Source organism: Notolabrus celidotus, chromosome 7, assembly GCF_009762535.1.
Source record: "Notolabrus celidotus isolate fNotCel1 chromosome 7, fNotCel1.pri, whole genome shotgun sequence".
Lineage (NCBI taxonomy): Eukaryota > Metazoa > Chordata > Actinopteri > Labriformes > Labridae > Notolabrus > Notolabrus celidotus.
Window position 1 is genome coordinate 26,482,985 of NC_048278.1, and position 23,036 is coordinate 26,506,020.

General features: G+C 38.3%; 3 protein-coding genes across 5 annotated transcripts in view; 1 reads left to right on the forward strand and 2 right to left on the reverse strand.

Annotated features, from left to right (window-relative positions):
* Window positions 1-2,906: 2,906 nt before the first annotated feature.
* tmem154 (transmembrane protein 154) lies at window positions 2,907-16,880 on the reverse strand. 3 transcript variants are annotated; one of them, XM_034687570.1, is made up of 10 exons: window positions 16,739-16,880; window positions 13,489-13,641; window positions 12,487-12,585; window positions 10,529-10,573; window positions 10,275-10,310; window positions 9,967-10,143; window positions 9,800-9,869; window positions 7,779-7,855; window positions 6,801-6,844; window positions 2,907-3,962 (listed from the first exon to the last, which is right to left on the reverse strand). In XM_034687570.1, the coding sequence occupies exons 2-9, from the start codon at window positions 13,577-13,579 to the stop codon at window positions 6,813-6,815; spliced, it is 627 nt and encodes a 208-aa protein (XP_034543461.1). In that variant the 5' UTR covers window positions 13,580-13,641; window positions 16,739-16,880; the 3' UTR covers window positions 2,907-3,962; window positions 6,801-6,812. The 3 variants fall into 3 exon arrangements, with proteins under 3 accessions (XP_034543461.1, XP_034543462.1, XP_034543463.1); XM_034687571.1 differs by lacking the exon at window positions 16,739-16,880 and adding an exon at window positions 13,751-13,835; XM_034687572.1 differs by lacking the exon at window positions 16,739-16,880 and adding an exon at window positions 13,713-13,737 and having other exon boundaries at window positions 9,800-9,854.
* Window positions 16,519-21,362, forward strand: tma16 (translation machinery associated 16 homolog). Its single transcript, XM_034687574.1, has 7 exons — window positions 16,519-16,663; window positions 16,791-16,894; window positions 17,495-17,532; window positions 19,399-19,483; window positions 19,614-19,762; window positions 19,863-19,905; window positions 20,256-21,362. The coding sequence occupies exons 1-7, from the start codon at window positions 16,661-16,663 to the stop codon at window positions 20,434-20,436; spliced, it is 603 nt and encodes a 200-aa protein (XP_034543465.1). The 5' UTR covers window positions 16,519-16,660; the 3' UTR covers window positions 20,437-21,362.
* The window catches only part of march1 (membrane-associated ring finger (C3HC4) 1), a 34,116-nt gene continuing 31,718 nt past the window's right edge, over window positions 20,639-23,036 (reverse strand). The window contains exons 12-13 of the mRNA XM_034687569.1: window positions 22,616-22,660; window positions 20,639-22,521 (exon numbers count right to left, since the gene is read on the reverse strand). Coding sequence (XP_034543460.1) covers window positions 22,199-22,521; window positions 22,616-22,660 — 368 coding nt within the window. The 3' untranslated portion in view covers window positions 20,639-22,198. The remainder of the gene's footprint in view (window positions 22,522-22,615; window positions 22,661-23,036) is intronic.

Sequence of the window (23,036 nt, forward strand, 5' to 3'; positions counted from 1 at the left end):
CATTTACAAAAAAGAGACTATTTCTATAGAGTTATTTTTAATGTCTTAAATCACTCGAAGGGGGGTAGGTGTCAGACCAGGTGCTGATGCAGCCTTTTTGCTCGTGTCCCAGAGCAAAGATTCTAAATGATACATTTCATTGTTGTAAGATAGTAGATAGTGTTGTGGAGTAGATAATATCAGCAAAGACCATTTTTCCATAGAGGTCGGCCTCACAATTTTAGAACCTCATAACATGAAGCATTGAAATATAAGTTATTATCACCCAAGTCACTTATCAAATGCTTGATGCTAATTGGTCAAATATTCCGTTTTAGAAATAAATCATCTTTAAATCAAACTTTTGAGTCAACTTGTTTGTGTAGTTGGTAGCCAGGTAATTAGCAGGATATTAATAAAGAACAGGTGGTTACATATATTAGAATGCTAACAGGCTGAGCTGGACCCTGTCACAAACGCCCTCTTTATCCTATAAATAATACAGAAAACATGACCTTTAAGTTCTCACAACCCTGCTTGATGAGAAAATATTGTAACATTTTTCCCAGAGGTGCATGAAACACTCTTTCATAAGAGACGATGGAAAGTTTCACACACATAAAATTGCTCATCACGACTCTACAAAAGACAAAACTGTTAAGTAAGTTTCCTATTTTGACACAATCTTTCTCTCTCTCTCACACACACTCACACACACACACACTCACACACACACACACACACACACACACACACACACACACACACACACACACACACGCACACTGACACACACTCATGGATTCCCCGGTGAATGTTGAGTTTTCCACACAGAGATTGCCCAAGAAAGAGTGAGTGTGAAGATTGCGACAGACGGATGGTTCTCTGAAACATCACAGCTCTTGAAGGCAAACAAACAGAGCTGCTGGAGCGGCTGTGAAATGGAGCTGATGGAGTGTGACAGGCAGCAACAGTGCCTGCTGGGTAGACACTGATTCAGTCTGCAAAGATGGGTAAATTCACAGAGATGGATCACTGGAAACATGATGCTGTGAATGTTTCCTCTGGGGGGTAGGGTTACATCACATTGCTGTTCACTGTGACAGACATGCATTTGATCAGGATTTTAACATCTCCACATATTTCTTGTACAAAAATAAAATCTGGCGTGAGAAGAGTTGGTCCTCCTTAGTCAGCTGGAGCGGACTGGTGCTTTATGTTCAGGTTTCAATGCAACCCACAGTGGTGTTTGGTGAGAAGGATTGCTGCTTTATTTACATGTGAACCAGTTCGGCCAGAATTTGGCTCAGTGTGAACAATGCAGTGAGCAACAGACACTTCCTGTGCACTCAGTGACGGAGTTCTTACATTTTCTGCTGTATTTGTTTCTGAAATGTTGTATCCAGGGGAAGAAATGTAGATTGGACATGCTTTGCTCAATAAGGTAATAATGGGTCTGTTTTATATTTATCTTTAGGCTAACGTTGCACAGAGAAAAAAGGACATGTATTTGCAAATCATGGAGAAAGTTCTAAAATTTAGTTGAAATGTGTATGTTTTTTCTCCATCAGCAGATCAACTCATTGTTTCTTGGCTAAGTTACATTGTACTCATATAAATAAAAGATTTTACTGTATGGGCGATAATATTCGAGAGGTTAAGAATTTTTATTGAATTATTGAATTGAATTATTATTCAGTTAACTATCACACAGCAAAAACAAGCAGCAAGGGTCTTACTACCAAACAAAAGCAGAGTGGATTTCCCTGAGTAAGCAGAATTTCCTCAGGTGATAGATGGTGGATTATGGAAATGTCAATATTTAGTCAGCGTGTCTGAGCAGCCAGACAGAAATGACAAAGCAGACTCTATGCGGCAACAGACAGACCTGCTGTCTAGAAATCTAATGGGAGAGAAAAAGGATGAAAATGGAGTACAAGACTTATTTCTCATTTGTATTCATTGGTTTGCATGGATTGTCCAACCCCTGCTCCCACAGTTCCCTGGTCTGAATCCCATCAGAAAAACATCACTCAAATAGAAAAGCAACTCATCAGCAGACATAAAGTCTCACACAGAGTGAACCACGCCAAAAATATATATCAGAGGCTTTAAAGCTGCTTTTCTGAATAAAAAAGGTTTTGTCAAAACTCAAAGTCAAAACTGGATATGATGATGACACATGATGTGAAGAGATGCAGAGAGTAATTAAAGCTCCTGTGAAAAATATGGTTTGTGTCATTACACCACCATAGACAGAACAACAGCTGTACCAAGAGAAGCCAGAATGTTTTGATGATGATTGTATCAGAACCATCTGAGAAGCTATTATAATGAAGCTAAAAGTCAAACAGGGTAGATGAGAGTTGCATCACTCTGGCTCTAAAATGACAGCAAAAAGACATAGACATAAGGACAGTTTTAAAATTTGACAGCGACAAATGATTGTCTCAGAAGGGCTGTCGAAAAATCAGAGTGGTTTAAGCGGATAAGTGAAGTGTGTTGGCTAGCTGACTGAGCCTGAAGTGAAGACAGACAGAGAAAAGAGGTGAGTGAATGGAGTAAGCATAAAGGGAGTGTGTATTTCTGATTGAGCTAAATCCAATACATCCTGAGGGGGTCAGACAAGACTCAACGTGTCATATTTCTTGGAGAATGTTCCAATATTTGTTGACACATTTTATCCGAAAGACACAAATGTCGACCGATACAGGATGCTAGAAAAAGGGACATGTCAGCAGACCATTGATAGGGCTCATCCTCTGGAAACCATCAATGTCTGTACCAGATTTCAGAGCAGCCCATTCACTAGTTTAGCAGATATTTTAATTCAAAGCACACTGGTGGATTTGTTGACCGGTTAGCTTAATCAGCTAAAGCGGCTTCACTGCCAGTGTGAGTAAAAATAGTTCAAAATCATTCAGAAGTAATAATCCATTGAAATTTTATTCAAAGCTTCATCAGCGAAACAACAATATTAAAGCCTTACATGAAATATTTACAACATATAGAAGGAATTGTCCAAAAAATATAACCTTTGGTTAACTACATTCTTATACTTACAGTGCAAGAAACTGCAAAATACTGACTGACACGTTTAGAAAGTTCAGATCGCATTGAGACCTGAGTCACAACTGCTTTGAAGACACTTTAAAGCCCAAACTGCAGCAAAACATTTGAACATGCAGCATCTTTTGACATAAAGCATTCAGTCAGAGAGTTGTTATCTATGGTGGGATGCTAATCTTATCAGCAACTGCTTTCAGAAAAGCTGTTTCAGCAAGGGGTGATAATTTATCAAAAGATGCAAAGATAGAATCCAACTGATTTCACACTGTGAGGTTTCAGTCTCAGAATAAAAAAAAACAGTTCTCAATAAGCTGTGAGCAGAAATAAAAAGGAGTGGCCTCCTCTGTCATGCATGCCTGCAATCTACAACAGGATATTTCCCCATTAAGACCTGCAGCTGGAGGGAGTCACACAGTGTGATACAACAACAAAGAGGCTTTGAGCTGAAGAGGAACTACCAGCAGAAACTGTGAGCAGCCATTTCTGCACATGCATGGGAGGGATACGGTATCGGTCTGATGCACTTCAAGACCACAAACTCTTTAACGGTCTGCAGAAAGAGGATGTTTTGCATCTGCTGAAATGTGTTTTTATGTTTGACTTTGGCTGATTAGTGAAGACAGGAGATATTGTGCATTTTCCTCAAATAACATACTACTGCTTAACAATTCTACAATACAATCAAAAACAGGCAGAAACAATACATCAGAAGAACAATACTGATCACTTTGGAGCCACTATTTAACAAGTTGAAGTCCATTGTAAGTGTCCTTTAAGAGTTGTGATGTTGTTTCCTGGCAGTCAAATTAGTTCCTGCGGTCACAAATGTTGCTGGAAGGTCAAACACTCCGAGCTGGCAGCAAAGCTTTGTTGGTTGTGTGTCCTTGCATACCGGGAGAGTGTCCTTTGTTAACCTGCAGTAGAGGAGTCATGGAAGAATGAGGTGACAAAGTCAGAGTCAGACACACACACACACAAACACAAACACACACACACACGCACACACACACACACACACACACACACACACACACACACACACACACACACACACACACACACACACACACAGGTCCCGCTTCTATCATTTCCAGGGTGGTGACAGACGTCATAGTCATAAGTTTAGACTAGGGCAGTGTTGCAGTGTACTGAATGCCATTATGCATAGTTGTAGTAGTTTTTCTTCACAACAAGAAAAAAGAACCAACATGTAGATATCTTCAGAAGAATATACAATGCTCAAACTATAGACGGTCAACTTTTATTCTAAACTATTAAGCTGAAGCTGCACAAAACTACAGGAACTTTCTGTTTGTGTCGGTTTGAACGCCCCCTTGTGGACAGAGTGAAACCTCTTATCAACTACAGATCTTCTCCTGTACATATGTAAGATGTGTTTTCTGATTAAAAAAAATCTCATCCTGCTTTCTTTCAACAGTCACATGTATCACTCATCATGAATATTTGCTGTAAAAGTAAAAAAGGGATTTTCTTGACGGCTCTGTAAATAAACTCATATGACACCTACCCCCTCTCTTGGGTTGTATGCATTTAGACTGACATTGTAGAACATGTAAATATTTTTGCATACAATCTTGTTTGCTTTTCTGGGTCACAGAGAGGCCTCACAGTGAGTTTGAGTATGTTTCAAAACCAGTTACAAACTCTTCACAGGAACTTTAACTCGTAAAGGTATATCATTAAGAGTGATGTGGTGCAATATCAGGAAAATAATGTAGCAATTCAACATTACAAAAACTACAGCCTCACTCACACCTGGGTCTCACATACATCTCACCAATGTGCAGATCGAACTGATACAGGTGTGTCAACCCTTCTATCTGCAAATCTGATTGGAAATCTGAAAAAAATATTGGGCTCAGCTTGAATTTGTCCAAATCCAGTGCAAAGGTCCAGGGTTAAAGGTGCAGAGAGGGAGATACTGAAAACAAAATTATGAATAATTTGGTCTAGATTGGCTCTTTGTGCAAAGGGTCATGATAACTTTAGTTGGTACTTGGTGCTTTAAATTGGAATTGACTCACTCGGGTTAAGTCACATACCTGGGTGACCCTTTTCTTCAGAGAGCATATCCAGTTAGTTCAGTTAATGTCTGATTATTGTGTTTAATTTATCTACATTATCACTATTGTCCTCATCAGCCATCAAACAAATCATAAGGGGTTTTGATCACATAGCATCATGGAATAATCACAGAGGTTTACGAAGCTAATCCCATTAGCTTGTGATCAATGTAAGCGCAGTGGAAAAACACTCCACAACAGAAATGAAAATAAATGTTTTCAGCAAATCACCTTACACACAGAAATGTGTACAGGAGGGTGTCCAGATGTGATTAGAGGAGAGAGAAATCACTTATATTAATTTAAAAATCTGGACATGCCTCCGCTTACACCAGTATAACCAATCAGCACACAGCAGATCAGGTCATTAGTTAATGAGGAAAGTGGAGTATTTACCAGCTGAATCATTTGTGGAGACATAAAACAGAGTCTATGTTGGGCTTACATTTATCAGGTGCTCAGAGACATAACTCTTCTATGCTGCTAATTTAGCTCTGTGCCTGCTGAATGAATACATAATCATTTTATTGTCAACATACTCACAACAGTTGTAATGTGATACTGTATTAGTGTTGCATGTGCAGCTTGTTGTTTTGCTGACAAGTGGCTTAAAAAATACTGGATCCAGCAACAAGCAAATAATGCTGTTTTATAATTAATAAACTTTCTTTTTTTTCTTGTTCATTTTGTCCCTTATGATGACAGAGTTTTGGGAAATTTTGTTAGTTTCTTTTCTGAGCACCTTAGCTTTATATTTTTATTTGATAGCAGGGCTTCTTCAGCGCTCTGTGCCGCTTTCACAACTTTGTTTGTTTGATTTTTCATTCAATTTGATCCGCTGTTGTGCCTAATTTGCTGTGGAATTTCACAGCTGTTGCAGTAGATGGCATCACGTTGTGCAACCCTAGCCGCCTTAACGTTACATTTACTTCTGTTTGGAGCTCTCTTGTGTAACCTGATGTGTACAGAGAGCCTCTGTGTTGAATGAAAGTTCCCTCTAACCCTTGGCCAGCTTTGGAAATAAAATCCTGAGAAAAAAGCAGTGTGTACATGACATTGGTCAACAGTTCGCTGAGCGGACCTTGACCTCGTCTTCCCAGCCCTTTCAGTAAGGAGACTATCCTCGGGTTAAGTTGCACCACACTTCCATGCATGCCTGTTGTAATTGTTAACAGATGTTAGGAGTGTTTGAGCTTCAACAGTAACATGTGTAATGATGAAAAAGTCAGAGGTCAGGAGTCGAAGCGATACTGAGAGCAGCTGGTGCATACAAACAAACAGACCTCGGCATAACAATGAAAAGCCCTTAAAAAAATCCTAATTGTGTTTGTGTTTTGAGAGCATTTACATTGAGATAGTTCATTAAAAGTTCAAATCCACACTTTTAGAATAGTTCTAAACTATAAAACCCCCTTGCTGTGACCTTATAATTTACTCATCAATATTAGCAGAGAAGTATTAACAAAGTGATGCTTAGAAACACTAACACCATTTTATTCCTTCTTTTGGTTTTGAAAATATTCTAAAATTGTTATAACTAATACCTTTTAATGCACTAAATGATTTGAAGGTAACACAATTGGCCCTCTGATCATGACAAATGGAGGTTAATAAACTGAACTGGCTCATAAACATGACATTTATGTAACAAGTGTAAAGCTTGCTTACCATAACATCAGCTCATTCCTGTTTAGAATCCTCTGCAGTGTCATCTAAAACAAACAAACACACAAACATAAAAAAAAAAAAAAAAGTTTGTGAACGCTAATGTTCCAATTTTATCTTAACAAACAACAACACTTGGCTTTTCAGTAAGTTGACATCCAACAGGACAGTGTCCAGTGCTGTTGGTACGTGCACATTTGGTATGAAGTACTCTCAACAAACAGAGCAACGGCGACCTCTGCTGGAGAAACCACTGAGTAATCTCACTGATGACAATGTCTCCTTTTTGATACTTCAGACCTGAATTTTAAAAACTGGTCAATGCATTCACCTTCAGTCGCCTTGACTACTGTAACAGTGTCTTAACAGGTTGCCCTAAAATAATCAATCAGATGACTGCAGCCAGAGTCACACATCTCATCACTCCAGTTCTGAGGTCTTTACACTAGAGAACAGATTTGAAAATAATACTGCTGGTTTATGACACACTGAATGGTTTAAGGCCAACAGACATCTCTGTAGTCTCAGGAGTCAGAACCAAACATTAAGAAGCAGCGTTCAGATTTCTGACTCCAGATGTTTGGAAGAAACTCACAGAAAATGTCAGGTCCGCTGAACGTCTTGAGACTGAAGACCTACCAGAGTACAGCTCCCTTTTGTTAAATTATCTTAATACCTATGTTTATTATACAACACTACCTGTAACTTTTATGCTTGTATTTTAAAACTCTAATTTTTAATATCTTCTTTAAATGATTTTCAAATCTCTTCATCTAATGTGCATTTTGTGTCATGATACTTTTTCCCGGTGGAGCACTTTGAATTGCCTTGTTGCTGAAACATGCTACATAAATAAACTTGCCTTGCCTTGATTTCTACTAACTATCTCAGGAGAAACAACAAGACCCAATAAACAGTCCAAAATGAAGAACAGATACCCAAAGTTTGTCCTCAATACAGAGTTGAGTTATAGATACCTACCATCCTTTTTAATCCATTGATCCAGCTCTTCCATTTCCAGCTCCAGCACTGAGGGAACATCTTCTTCAAACATGGGCCTGCATCGGAGGTACAAAGGATTTGGAAAATGAAATGAAAAATATAAATCAGCTCTGGGTTTGAATGTAATTTCTAATTTAGGGCTAAGTTTACACTTTACTAACAATCTAGGTGTTCCACCAGTTGAGATATTTCCAACACAAGTTACATCTTGAATCTTGTACCTAGCTCTTCAAAGTCCAATATAAAACACCAGCAGGTCTTTTTGAAAGAGGATAACTTGTAGGAGGAGAGGGAGTAGATGGTTTCACAGGTTGTTCTACAATGACAGAATGTTCCTCACAATAGATTACATCCCTTAGAAATGTATGATGAGTTTGATTTGTACCCCCACTTTTGTTTTCCACAAGCAGAGATCATTTATCTGCAGAATAACTAAGTGCCATGATGTCAATATATGTTGAAGTGAACTATTTCACCACTCATTGTCAGAGTTTTTATCTAACACTACCTGTAGATTCATTATCACCTTGTCGTAATGCTTTGTCATACTTAACCTTTTCGTTGTTGTAAGTCGATTAACACAATTAACTGAAGTCATTTTCATCTGTTAGCCTGTTCAGAGGCAGGCATGAGTGTCAGCACTCTCAAACAGCACCTCATCATGAAAGGAACCGTTCAGTGATTGGCAAAAGTATTGCTGGTTAAATGTGGGCTTTTCATCACAAACTAAAACAGAACTTATAGAGAGCTGGTGTAACAGGCCCCATATATTTAATAGAACAATTGAAATGTCTCTGCCTCCAGCAGTGTGTTTTAGTCTAATATTCTATTCTATTTTCCTATTCTCTTCATTTTTTCTCTCTGCTATTTTCTCTTCTTTTTTCTTCTTCTATTATACTCTATCCTTTTATATTATTTTCTAATATATTATATTCTGTTCTGTTCTATTCTTTTTTTCCCTTTTTCTCATTTATTTTTTCTACTAGTTATTCCTCTTGTTTTCTGTCTTGTCCTATTCTATTCTATTCTACTCGATCCCTTTATATTCTGTTCTGTTCAATTTAATTTTTTTCATTCTAATTTATTAGATAAAGTTTTTTCCTACTTTATTTTTTTTCTATTCGATTCCACCCTTTACTACTCTGCTCTATTCTATTCTATTCTATTTTTTTCCATTCTAATTCATTCAATTCTATTTTCCCCTTTCTATTCTATTCTTACTTTTCTATTGTATTTTTTTTTTCCGATTCTTTTTTTTTAAAGTTATGATTTTGGGCTTTTTGCCTTTATTTGATAGGACAGCTGAAGAGAGACAGGAAATGTGGGGAGTAGAGAATGGGGAGAGATATTCAGGAAATGGTCATGGCCGGGAATCAAACCGGTGACCCCTGCAACAAGGACTTTAGCCTCTGTATGTGGGGCGCTTAGACCGCTAGGCCACCAGAGCCCCTTTTTTCCCCTATTTTATTGTATTCTATTTTTCCTATTCTATCCCATTATAGTCTAACGTAACATAATATAATATAATGTTTTCTATTTCTATGTTCCTGCAATATTTTCATTTTTCTCTGACTTCATTTAGTTTTCTCAGCCTTGTGTTTTGCCAGTACTTGTTGTTTTATCAACACATCAGTAAAGGCTAGCTGCATGTTGGTCAAGATATTTATTGTTTTGTTCTTCACTTTAGTGGATAATGCGTAAACCCTCATGTCTGGGATATTACTGACTGTATTGTACTTCCTACAATGAGCTTCTGTGTTCAACTTTTGCAGAAGAGAGTCTGCATAGAGAGGAAACCAGTAGAAACAGGAAGTTGTCTCGTAAGATGTGACTTAAACAGACATGTATGGAATACAAACTTCATTTGCATAGAGTTAATATCACATCAAGGAAAAACTCTCATGTCACATTGGACAATGAGACATACACAGTCACCAGCAGTCCTTCAAATGAGAAACTAACCCTATCCTCACAAAAAAACTTAAAATTGAGATACTTACATGGGCACTTTCTCCGTACTGGACCCATCCAAATATGGATCCTCTTTTCTTAGCTCTGAGGGGAGAACATCTTTAGTACAGTTATTATATTGTTGCACTAATTCAATTATCTGTTAATGTTTAGGTGAACTGACCCTTTAAAGTGTTTTGTCTTGTGATGGACATACCTTGATCTCTGGCTTTATTGTTCCACCTGCGGTTAATGAAAATACCGCAGACTATCATGCCAATGATGACGACCACCAGCACCACAGGGATCAGGATGATAATGGGACTCAAACCTTCTTCCTCTCCCTCCTCTGGAGAAGAGGTTGGTTCTGAAACGCCAGGGTCCAATGTTGTTCCTGAAAAATCAGTTATCAATCAAACTGGGCTGAAGTGTAGTGATATCATTCTGCTGTTTATGAACAGTTGAAGTGATTCATTATTTTTAGATTTAAAGAGATTTTGAAACAGTCATGTTTTTCTCACTTACCGTCGTCTTTGCTACGTCCTGAGCCATCTTCTTCCTCTGTTGAGTTTCAGAATGAAAACAATGGTAGAGGATATAATGAGATACTTTCACTTAAATGTTTTGGGGTTTCTTTGTCCATGGTCAATTTTACTTTTACTTTTACCCCCTATATGTCACAGAACAGATATAAAGCATATAATTTGTGAAATATTTCTCGGGAGGGTACGTCAAAGGTTTTTAAGCAGCACATAGAATGAAAGCTGTTGCGGACTGACCTGTGATCGGTTCGTTTGATGTTGTGTCACCAGGATCAGTCGGTTCTGATTGTACAAACAGTGAGAAAGAGAGAGAGTAGTAATATGAGTGGTAAATGTTAAACACTCATGAATTCTTAGGTGTCAAATATATTAAACATGAAACAGATGGAGTCACAATGAAGTCACTCATAGAAACAAAATTACAAAAAATGATGGGTACCAAACGATTCAAGATCGGGGGGTGGAAAAAGTAATCAGAACCTTTACCAATGTAAAAATATAAACATTTAAAAATATTCTCCTCAGAGTAGAACTGACGCAATCAAAACGTCTCTAGAATTGAAGTACACAAGGTCAGTCAGCAAACTGTGTCAGCAAATGGTTTAGTGTGTGAACAGGGTGTGCTCAGTGTGAAATATAAGAAGTGCAATATTTCTTGTAGTAAAGGAAAAGATTGGCAGAATATAGCAATACTCCAGTAAAGCAGTATTTTCAAGTACAATTTAAAGATGGGTTATTATTCTAGTTCCCAGGCATCATATTGTCCCTCTGATACCTTTGTAGTAGCTAAAAAAAAATCTTTACCTATCTCAAATTTGTGTCTTTAAAACCCTCATTTCAGCCTCTGTCTGAAATGCTTGATTTCAGCTACTGTCTCTTTGAGGTCCTCCTTGCCCAGGACTCCAAAACCAAGCACTCTAGAAGCCTCCTCGACTGTTGCCATGCTACAAAGCCACAATGAACGCAGCAGGACTTTTCTCTTGGGGTAGTTTTACATTTATGAAGCTTTTTTTAACGAGATTTGTGACATCATGAATTGAGCAAATCTATTATTATATGAATAGCAAAAGAATAACAAAATAATTTCCCAATGGGTGACAAATAAAGTATATCTCTATCTATCTCTCATGTCCCTCTTGCATAGTCATCTTTCATTTCACTACATGGCAGCTACTTTTTGACCTTGCACTATGTTTCTGTCTTCCCATGGCATTATCTATGATTCATACCCACAAAATGACTGCAAACTTCTCATATTTAAACTTCTCATATTTAAACTTCTCATATTTAAATCGTTCTATGTCCTTTTCATACTGTGTATGCTCATAACAACCTGGTGCAATTTTATCCGTGCAATAACACACCTTACTATTGATTCATAAGATAGAAGTGTAGAAGTGTACATAGTGTATATATCTCTTATATTTACTATATTTTATTTTATTTTATTTTATTATATCTTATTTCATATTCACCTTATCATTATTACTATTTTTATTATTTTATTTTATTTTATTTTCTTAACTATGTGAGCACATTGTTGTATTCTCCTGTCCCGTGTTGGAAGCTGCTGGAACAAACAAATTTCCACCAATGGGGGATCAATAAAGTATCTACTTATCATTTACCCCAACATTTGAAACTCTGCCCACATTTAGTATTGACTATTCAACATTTTAACCTCATATCTGTTTGTAAAATATGAAAAAGTATAAAGCCACCTCTTTAAGTACTGTGGTGGTCGAGGCCACTTTGTGGTGGGTATCATGTTTAGACTTATTGAAATATATCTAAAATAAATTAGTAGAAGTTGGGTACACTAAATATATGCTGCCACCTTCCTTGAAACTTTTGAAGGTATTTGAAATAGAAATATAATAGAGGAAGTGAGTACATATAATGATAGAAATATGGTTAAAATAGAAATGAAATGAAAGAAATGAAACATCTGTACAGCAGGTGATAGTGAATGCCACCTGCTGTTTTAGTTCTATTCATATTCATTGTTGTTTTTAATAAATCAAACCTGGCTGGTTCCCTCTTAAAAATAATTAATCTAATCTCAGTCACATTTCTTTTTTGGTGTAGAGTCCAAACCACAAACACAGCCCCACGCAAAAGTACCTCTGTCCACGTACCTGTAGCTACACAATGCATCATCATTTCTGATGTTAGTGCTGTCATTCATGTCTCACCTGGGGTCCCTGCGTCACCATCAGGACCTGCATCTGGGTCACCTGTGTCCACCTCTTCTGTAGCAATCTCTGTTTCCGTTTCTTCATCATCACACAACACTGCAATTAAAAACCTTGTGTAACTTTACATATCAAGGCACTGTCTCGTCAATGAGAAGCATGTAGTGAAGATTTAAGGAAGAGAAGTGCAGCACCTCTGTTAGAAGTGAAACCCACAAGAGAAAAGACAGATATTTCTACGGCCTAGTTTCTAACATTACATCTACAGCAGGGCAGAATAACAGTCGCAGTCAGGTCACACAGGAACTTAGAAACACCTGTGTACATGATTTGTAGCGGTTGTTACGAGCATTAAAAAAAGAGCTGTTGCAAAATTCAAGCAGAGTAGGCGGAGATTTTATAACATGTTGAGCAATTTGTTCCCGACATGGCTTTGTCATGTTGTTTTGTTGCTCAAGAAAAGATAAAGAATTCTAAAGAAGAAACCCAATGGCGCATTGTTAATCTTTTTTTTATTTTTTTATTTAACCTGGAATATTCCCACCGAGATATAAAATCTCTTTTCAGGTGAGGTGGCATAGAAAAGTTTGACATAAAAGAACTAAATTAAATTTGCAGTGTTAGCAAACTCTGTAGCTCAGACCAAACTTTTAAATGCAACATAACATGGTTTATAGTTTCAAATTTTAAAACTGGCTGATTTGTTGAAAGAAATGTCCTTGTTTGGTCAAGTAGAGGGATGGACGGAGGTAGTATCAAACTGGAAAGAGAAGGATTTTGCCTCCACAAGTTGTATGTGGTTCATTTGAATTTTTTTTAATGTTATTGAGTTCCTTTACAAAAACACAAAGGTTTTAAGTTCACAGTATCAATAACACTTTACTTTCAGTTGAGAAGTTACACACACAGTCACCGGATTGAGATACAAAAGTGGAAGCAGAGAGGAGACAGGAAAGGCGAGAGTGATGTTGAAAGAGTAAAGAACTAATCCTCTTGTCTTACCTGTCCGTGTCAGAGCGGTCAGCAGCAGAAACAGTAACAGTGGGATCTTCAGTCGGGGGCCTCTCATGTTACAAGGCCGAGAAGCAGACATAGTGCCATTGTGTGCCCACTTCCTCCTCCTCTTCTGTCACAGCATCACACTTTCTGATCTGACTAAACAAGTGAAATGGAAGAAAAAGAAAAAAACTCTCTCACACACCCTCAGACTCACTCAGATAACTCACTCGGATGTGATGCAATCAAGTTGTGTGCTTGTCCCCACAAGTCTGACGGCTCCTCAGCTGCAGTACAATCACATTCCTGCTAGTTAGGTATGCAGGCCTTCAGAGTGAGGGGGAAGCTGAACAAACTTTAAAAGAGGAGAAAAAACGATTTGTAAGAGCTCAGAGAGAGACAGCTGCTTGGGTATCTCTTGAAAAATTGTTGCTTGAAATAAATCCAAATCTGTGAAGTCTTTTGCATGTTGGTCTTTTTCTTGATGCACCTCGGGCGTGATCATAAAGGATAGTCTTTGTAGTAAAAAAAACTGATCAGTGGAAGATCATGCTGTTATGATTATCTATGGTGGAACTCTGCTGGCCTACTTTGAAAGGACACTATTATCTTTCATCTAACATCAGACTCATAGTGGCTGAAGCAGGTTTCAACACGATGGACAGAAACACCATAAGAATATAACTCATGCCAATTTCTGTAAATACTGGAGTCTGTTCTCAAAAAGTGTGGCTGTTTAAGGAGAGTCTTACACAAAAAAGATGTCTGCTTTGTGCTCCGTGAGAACAAAAAAATGTTTGGACACAGTGTTATTCAAGCACTACATGTTGACTTTAGCCGTATGGCTTACAATGCTAATATGATGATGTTTAGCAGGCATCATTTACAATCTTGCTTGATTGTGTGAGCATGCTAACATTTGTTAATACAAACAAATATCAACAACTTATGTTAAATAAGCACTTAAGACAAAGTAAAGTTTATGAATGATAGGAATGTTGTTATTTATGTCACAATTGGTGAAAACACAAATATTGGACAAAAATATTATATTTTGGGTACAAGATCATCAAAAATACATATTACTAAGATACCAAATAACTCAAGAGAGACCTACTTATGTGTCTCCCGAACTTACGAATGATGAGTGACGCCATTCCGTATGAATACTGACCACCAGTACTGTGGAGATAGGGCAATATCTTTGGATTCATACTAAAGCGATGTCGGGTTCAAGGATGAGTAGCCCAGGATGCTAATTGCCGTGGGAAAACAGCCCAGTGACACAGAGGTGCTTTGAGTTGAATGAGGCTATCCCTAACCCGTAACTCTAACCCCAACCCTAACCCTAACCCTTACCCTAACCCTAACCCTCTTTAAATAGTAATCTAAGCCACTTAAGTCAAGAGCATTTGTGGCATTTCAGGTAAAACTAATTAAAAACATATTCCAGATTTTTAGTCAAAAGAAAATTAAGAAACTTGCAAAGCAGGTTGTGAATGGGCATAAAATGATGATATTTAAGACAAACCAGGGCTTGTTCCCCTGCCTCATACCTGATGCTTTTTTGCAAATAGATCAAGCAAGGCCTGAGGTGCTGAAGGAGAGTGACTGGTCTCAACTGGTCCTGCTACAGCAGCTTCAACTTTTACGATCAGCATCATGATGTGTGATTAATTATCTATTCATAATTTGTGTCTGAAATTCATGTTGTATTTTTATTTTATGTTATTGTATTGATGCAAACACGTTGAACTTTAATTCAAGATACAGCTCAGGTTTATAACACAAATATTATAATCTATTTTTTGGGGGGGAAGTAGTCATGCACAAATCCATTGTGTGTAGTTGTTTATAATAACAGCGCTTACTATACGAAATTTTATGTTAAACTTTTCTTCAAAGACAAACAGACAACAAAATAAAAAAAACAAACAACAAACAAATGTGGTTTTCATCATAGTTCTGGATTATATTAGACCAGTCCAACTCTCTCTGCAATTGTTTGCATAAAATGAAACATTGCAAAGCTGTATAATGTAAGTGAGTGTTAAAGCAAATGGTAATTCATTAAACAGCAGTTTCGTATAAGTTACTAGAAAGGGTTAGATTGTATTGAGGCTGTCAAAATCAGCACTCACAACATGAATTTCATATGGACACGGAACATTTTAGAAAAAAACTAGAGGGGTTATTCTATCTGCCCTCCAGCAAACTAAGTAATGGGTATCGTTATTTTATGTACCCATTACACACTAAATGTTCATGGTCTTAATCCAAGCCAAGAAGCAATAAACCTAGGTATTTTATTTGACTCTGATTTTAATTTCAAACCACATGTTCGTTTAATCACCAGAACAGCTTTTTATCATTTAAAGAACATTTCTAGAGTGAGGCCGTTTCTCTCTCTGAGCAACACAGAGAGACTAATGCACGCTTTTATAACCAGCAGGCTGGACAACTGCAATGCTCTCCTTTCCATTGTCTTCCAAAGAACACAATTAACAAACTGTAACTAATATAAAATGCAGCAGCAAGAGTTTTAACAAAGACCAGAAGGAGAGCACACATTACGCCTATTTTAAAATCTTTACATTGGCTGCCTGTTTCTTTTCGTAATGATTTTAAAATTATTTTACTAGTTTTCAAGGCGCTGCATGGCCTTGCACCAGGCTATATATCAGAGATGTTTTTAGTGTATAAACCAGGAAGGCCTCTCAGATCCTCCGGCTCCTCTCTTTTAGCTGTTCCTAAGAGCAGAACAAAAACATATGGTGATGCTGCTTTCAGCCACTACGCTCCAAAACAATGGAATAGCCTGCCGAAGGATCTGAGAGGAGCTGACAGAGATATTGAGACTTTTAAACGTAAACTAAATAATGCAATAATGTTTTACTTCTGCTTCTTTCTTGTTTTTCAATCGCTGTAAAGCACGTGGGGTTGCATTTGATTTGTATGAAATGTGCTGTATAAATAAAGCTTGATTGATTGATTGATATTTACACATTTTTCATCACTTTAACCTACTGCTGTTCTTAGTGCTCGCACTTGCGGAACATTGAACATCGGAACCTTTGAACTCTCGTCAGTAGAACGCCCGGAACGCAATTCAACACGGAACGTTCTGCTTCCGGTCCAGTTGTCAACATTGAGAGCACCACGCGTGTTGTCGGGAAAAATGGTAAGCCTGATGGTCTGTCAGCATAAATGTGTTATTTTAGGTATGTTAGTCTCCACATGGACCACTCTGACTTGCCTTCATGGATTGGTTTGTGATCTTTATGTTTCTTTGCTGACTTCTGCTTCAGCCGAAAGCTCAGAAAGGAAAACCAGCAGAGAAGGCTGTTCACCCGTTCAGCAGGAAAGCTGCTTACCTCGCCAGAGAAGAAATCAGACTGAAAAAGAAAGAAAGGTGAACGGAAAAGAACACAAGTGATGCAGTTACTATCCGATCTAGAACACATAACCGTATTCAAGTAGGAGTTGAAATAGCTAAAGGCACTATGAGGAGTTTTTAAATGGCTGGGAAACAGACTAAAACTGATACTGATGCCTCTTTATGACCCTCAAAAACAAAAACATCCACAACAACACTGACACCTTCTCTGTTGTCATTTTTAATTGCCTGAAACCACTCTGAGGGGGTAGGTGTCAGAACAGACGATTGACGTCTGGCTTTAGAAACACCCTTTTTGGGCTGTTTTCATGGCAAATGATCACATTGTGTGATAAATCTAAATGTTAAAAGACAGCAGGGTGAGGTTAGTATCTGAAAACACTAATTTTGCATGTACAGAACAAGAGACAAGAGGTATCACTTTGTCCACAAGGGGGCGTTAGAATAGAACCAAAAGTTCTTCCCAGCAGCTTTAAATGTCATAGATGGCCATTTAGGTTGACGCATGTCTGCTGAAAACTCTATTAGTCAACACACCTCAATGGGTCCAAATCATAGACTGTATAAAATACTCTGCTGAGAAGTTTCTCTTAATCAATTTCTTTCATGCTGCAGACAGAAGAATGACAAGGCAACACGTTTGAGCGGCACCGGTAAGTTTGTTTCGTTCATTAATTTTATGTCGCCATTAGTATTATTCTGTCAAAATTCCATGTAGAAGGGGAGAACAGGGTTGGTTGTCACACTTTTTACTGTTTTGACGATTGCTCATCATCAAAACATCTTTCAATGGTGATTCCTACATTAAATTGAAGTTTAAGGTGTTGGCTTGAAATGTGTATCCCTCTCATTTTCCAACTCATTGTAACAAAGAGGCAATTAGCTATCAAAGACACTGTGACACATTGTGACAACCCACCTCATCAAGGGGATGGTTGTCACACACTATGGGGTTGGTTGTCACAATGGTATTTTAATGGGAAGAATCTTTTTTTTTTTTAAAGGCAAGAAGGCAGAACTAAATTTGAAAGTTTAATTGCACTGACAATTGATAGGCCTACATAACTTAATGCATTTTAACATAAGATGAGCAAGGAACATGAACAGGAAACACATCTTTAGGCCAGCCTATATAACAACATAAAGAACAAAAAAAAAATAGCCCTAACAATAATGGTCTACTCAACTAGGCTACATGCAGTCACTGTCTGAGTTACAGTGATGGCAAATGTAGGGTCTGCACACTCCAACTCATTTCACCATGCATGATTTTGCCAACATAGGAGTTGGTTTTCACATGTGACAACCAACCCCAAAGAGAATGTGATGACCAACCCCAACTGGATTTTGATTGCTAGCATCAAGGCTAACAACCATCTAACAACTACTTAGCTAGCTAATAAAAATCTAAACTATAGCTTTCCCCTCACACATTGTAAGGGTAACACTTGTTTTGTTATAAACCCATCGTTTAAAAGCCTAGAAGAAAAATACTGAGGAGCTGAATATTTACAATTTGACATGAAAAAAACATGAAAGTCCTCTCACCTCAAGTTCAGCTGTCTTACTCCAGAGAAGACTATGTAGTTGAGCTCTGATCCTAATTCTGGAAATGTCTGATGTATCACCAAACTGGATTAAATCAAGCTCTAGATGCATAGCTTTTTACGGTGAGAGCGGCAAAGACGTCAAATATTAAACAGACGTCCCCCGGTTGTGTTTTTGTCACTAACGCACACCGGGGGGTAAAAATCCTCAATGAAGAGGAGACTGGTTCACACAGCACACCTGCTGCAGGTAGAGACCAAGCTAACACTGCGCCCCCCCAATAATAACTCAGCCAGTCACAGGAACGCATAGCTTTAATTTCTTAAGATTAGACGCACAGCGGGGAAAATATGAACTCTTAATGTCCGACGGTCCTTCTTAAGTTTTCATCTGAGCTTGTATTATCAGTGATGCACTTAAGCTCGTCATAGTCTCGTTTTTGTCTTGAAAAACCGAGTTGTTGATGAACATTTATCGTATCGTTGTGCTGTGATGTGTGTATGTGAGCGCACGTGTTTGTGTGTCTGTGTGCGCATGGAGCGGAACGCTGCCATGCAATACAGAGAGCAGATGAGCATAATGACATCCTGTCATATAAATAAGATCAATAACATAAGGATATTTAGTCTGTTTAATAAAAGAACAAGTTTAAGACCTGATCTATAAGAGAGGTAACCCTGAATTACTTCTGCTGTGATCTGGCGATATGTAGAAAATAAAATTTACTGAACTTCCAAGGGGGGCGGGGCCCCCTGTATAATGGTAGGGGAAACACTATCAGTATTCTGAACAAGTGGGAGTGCTGTTAAACTGTACATCAGCACTCATGGAAATCTTCATGTGTAATAGTATAACCTGGACTGAATATAATCTATACTTTTGTATAATCTTGTTCCACATTATATTCTCTTTCTTTGAGGATAAAATCGCTGTCCATCAAACATCAGCTTTTCTTGTCTTTTAACATACAGGTGAGAAGCTGTTGTGGTTTCAGGGACAGCTGGATCCAGAAAAGACTATTTACAACAAAAAAGAAGCCTGTGACATCATTGAAAGGTTAAAGATTGAGGCGTCTTTTTTGCCACTTATTGTTCTAAAGTTTGAAATGCATCAAAATATTTGCATTTTTTGTTTTTCTTATTTTCTGATGTATATTTTTCTTTTGTGTGTGTGTGTGTGTGTGCAGGTACCTCAAAAGGTTTGACTCTGAACTTGAGCAGATTGAGCTGATGAATGGGATCAAAGGTCGGCAGGGTCGTCTTCACGGGGCGAGAGAGGCTGTCATCAAGCAGTCAATTGAGCGAGAACGTTCACAATATGAGAGTGTCGGATTTGGTGAGTCCTCCCAACATAAAATGTAAACTAGCATGCTGTAAACATGCACACAGTTGGTGATGGAAAATACTAACTGATCCTGTGTTTTCACCTTTTCCAGAGATCCCAGACATCATCAATGCAAAACATTTGAAAACATTCAGGTAAAGTGAGATCAAACGGTTCAGTTACCTGTGAGTGGATTACAGTACATTCAGACCATGAGGCCAAAAGTAGACTTTTTATAGAAGTAGTAACTATTGCTCCATATCTAGCAATGATTTTAAAATGAATCTAATTTTTCTCATCCTCTAATTGAAAATGTGTGTTCTCAACATAATTGTGTCAATGCACCTGTAAACACAAACTACATTGCTCTCCATGTTTACTTGCATGTGTGAAACTACCAAATAGAGGCAAACAGATAACTTAAAGACATTGTGATGTTTAGCATGAGGATTTTTCATGGCACATCTTTCCTAATAACACTTATCTATTCTTTTATTTTTGAAAGGGAGTGGAATGGTGATGTGAAGAAACTTCCAAATATCAAACTGCGAAAGATTTCTAACAAGGGTTTGGACACAAAGACAGAACAGGAGGAGAAACAGGACATAGAAAATGAATTTGAGGATGATGAAGACGACAACTTTGATGAAGAGGAGCTGGATGACAATGTGCTGATGTCAGACTGAAACTGAAGTTACTTCTGTATCAGAACTCCACTGTGAAGCTGAACAGGAAACCGGCCTTCAGTGGGGACTTTTTCAGAACAGTGTGTTTTGTGGGACTAAAGCTGCAGTTCCATGGCTGTCCTGAAGGGGACGCCAAGTTGTCAGAGATGGAAAACTAAAACCAGCATTCTTGATGCTTAGTGACTTCACACTAGCCTGTGAGGGGGGTCTACATTCATTGTTTATTGCACAAACAAATATGCATTGTATGTGACATGAAACATTTTACCTGATCAGAAATAGAAAAAAGATTTAGACAAAGATGTTGAGTGCCCTCAACTGTAGTTGATACAAGATGCACAGACAATTTCTGTGACGAGAATTTGACATTGAAAAGCAGAGAACAACAGGCGCCTCTTTGGCTGTTCAGATATTCATACAGTGTGTCAAGTGTAATAATGGATGGCAACAATAAAAGCTTGTATAACATCAGTGTATAAATAACATGACCTGACAGACAGGACCACATAAAGCTGAAAACAGCCAAAACAAAACATCAGGAACATCTGGGCGACTAGAGACTTGCTATTTCAAGAAATATTCAAAATTTCCCTGTGACGATAAATAAATTCAGCTTTTTCAAAACATTAAAATGTTTCCATTTCAGACTGAGCTAAAGTTAGCGTTTAAATACATGTTTCTCTATTCACCATGTCTGACTCTTTGGTGACTGAAGACCTGATTGTCCAGAAGAGGGTGAAGGCCTCAGTATGCTTCAAGTAAAGGTGCTTGTTGGGCCAGCTTCTGAAACTTCTTACCCTCTTCAGGTAATAGCTAGTAAGTACTTCAGAGGTGTGTAAGTTTCTCCTCAAACTCGTTTTCCACTCTCAATCTTTCTCATCTGATGTCTGCAGTGGAATTCAGTGTAATAAATACCTTTAAATTGATTCTGTCCAAATGTGTACACTGATGTTTCCACTTTAAAGACGGCCTCAGCTCTGTTTTAAAACGACAGATTTCTAACTCGCAACAGAGACCAAAATAGTGACCAGCCAACGAACTGCAGACACCTTGAGCAGTAAGGAAAGAATCACAAACAGCTTTGACCTGTTAGTCACTACACTAGTCCCTTTCTGCAGTATTTGAGCAGCTTTGCAGAGATGTGATTTTATCTCTGCACAACGATTGACATCACATACAATCTGAATCACCACCTTCAATAAGAGATTGGTGAAAGTTTGTTATTTCAGTTTGTACAACTACTCGACTTGCACTTTTCAAATCAGCCATAAATGTTCCTCAAGTTCATGGCTTTTGGTTCCTTCCTTTGGCTGTAGTATGTGCAAGTCGAGGTTAGTTTGAAGCATACTGAGACCTTTAACAGCATCCAGATGTGTTTACATCTTTAACTCATGTCAGTGCAGTTTAAGAAAGTGCATACAGGAATAAACTGTTGATTTACCACATAAATACAGTATTTAGAAATGCCCTCTTCCTGATGGCTTATTTTCCTCTTCCTTCACATCTTTTTACCTCGTTTTTCTGGCCAGCATTATTCTTTGTTTCTTAGCAAATTTGCTTCACCACAGCCTCTCAGTTTTCCACTATCACTCAAGGATTTGAAATCCGTCCATTGTATATTTGGATCAGTAATCAGAGGAGCTGGGATTAACAAAACTAAAACACTGTAAGAGTCTAAACCACGCTTTGCTCTCGTCAGCTGGTTCTGTAGGATGAGCAGGGTGTGATTCAGGACTCTTTCTGAGCAGGTGGAGAGAGTCAGTCAGACAGGGTTTTGTGCCGGTGCCACAGCGGCCTCCACCGACATGTCCGAGTCCGTCTGTTGCTCTGGAGCTGGAGCGGGTGCTGTGTTGATTGGAACCTCAACAGTTTCGTGCCTGCCGTTGGTTAAGCTGTTAGACTGGGCCTGAGGGCCCTGCAGGCCTTTCTCAGGGCAGTTCTGCACGGTAATGATGCGGTTGAAGGCCTTCAGGCGGCGCCACAGCTGCAGGTAGACTTTACACTGGATGTACATGAAGATGAGGCCGCCTGTGAAGCCGATGGCCACCACAATCAGCTTCGTCCAGAATGGCCACTCTAACACGCCTGAGGAGGCACAAACACACACACAGCGACATTTACTCAACCTGCATGATGTGTGACAGATCATGATGGGTGGTGTGTGCAGAGCTGTGCTTACCCCCAGGCGTGGAGTACTTCAGAAGAGAAATTCTCCATAATTCTTCTGCAATCAAGAGCGAGTGTAGTTCCTCTCAATTAATATGGACTAATGTTTAATGTCTAACACATATGTTTTGTTTTAACACTATTTTCTCTGCTTCTAACTTTAGGTCCTACGGTACAACAAGGATACACTCATCACAAAACTGCACGACACATAGCACTAAGAACAAACAAAAGAAAGCACTGATGGGTCTGTTTTCACTTCAACATTTTTATGAAGCTAATGCGTACATCAAGCTAAACGCGACATGTAAAAGTTTCAAAGTATAAAAAATGCTGAGAAAATTCAGTTGACAGGGATTTAACACTCGTGTGTGAACTTTTACTCGGCTCTGACTTTTCTGTAATGTTCTGATCCATTTTGTCATTCTGAGCAA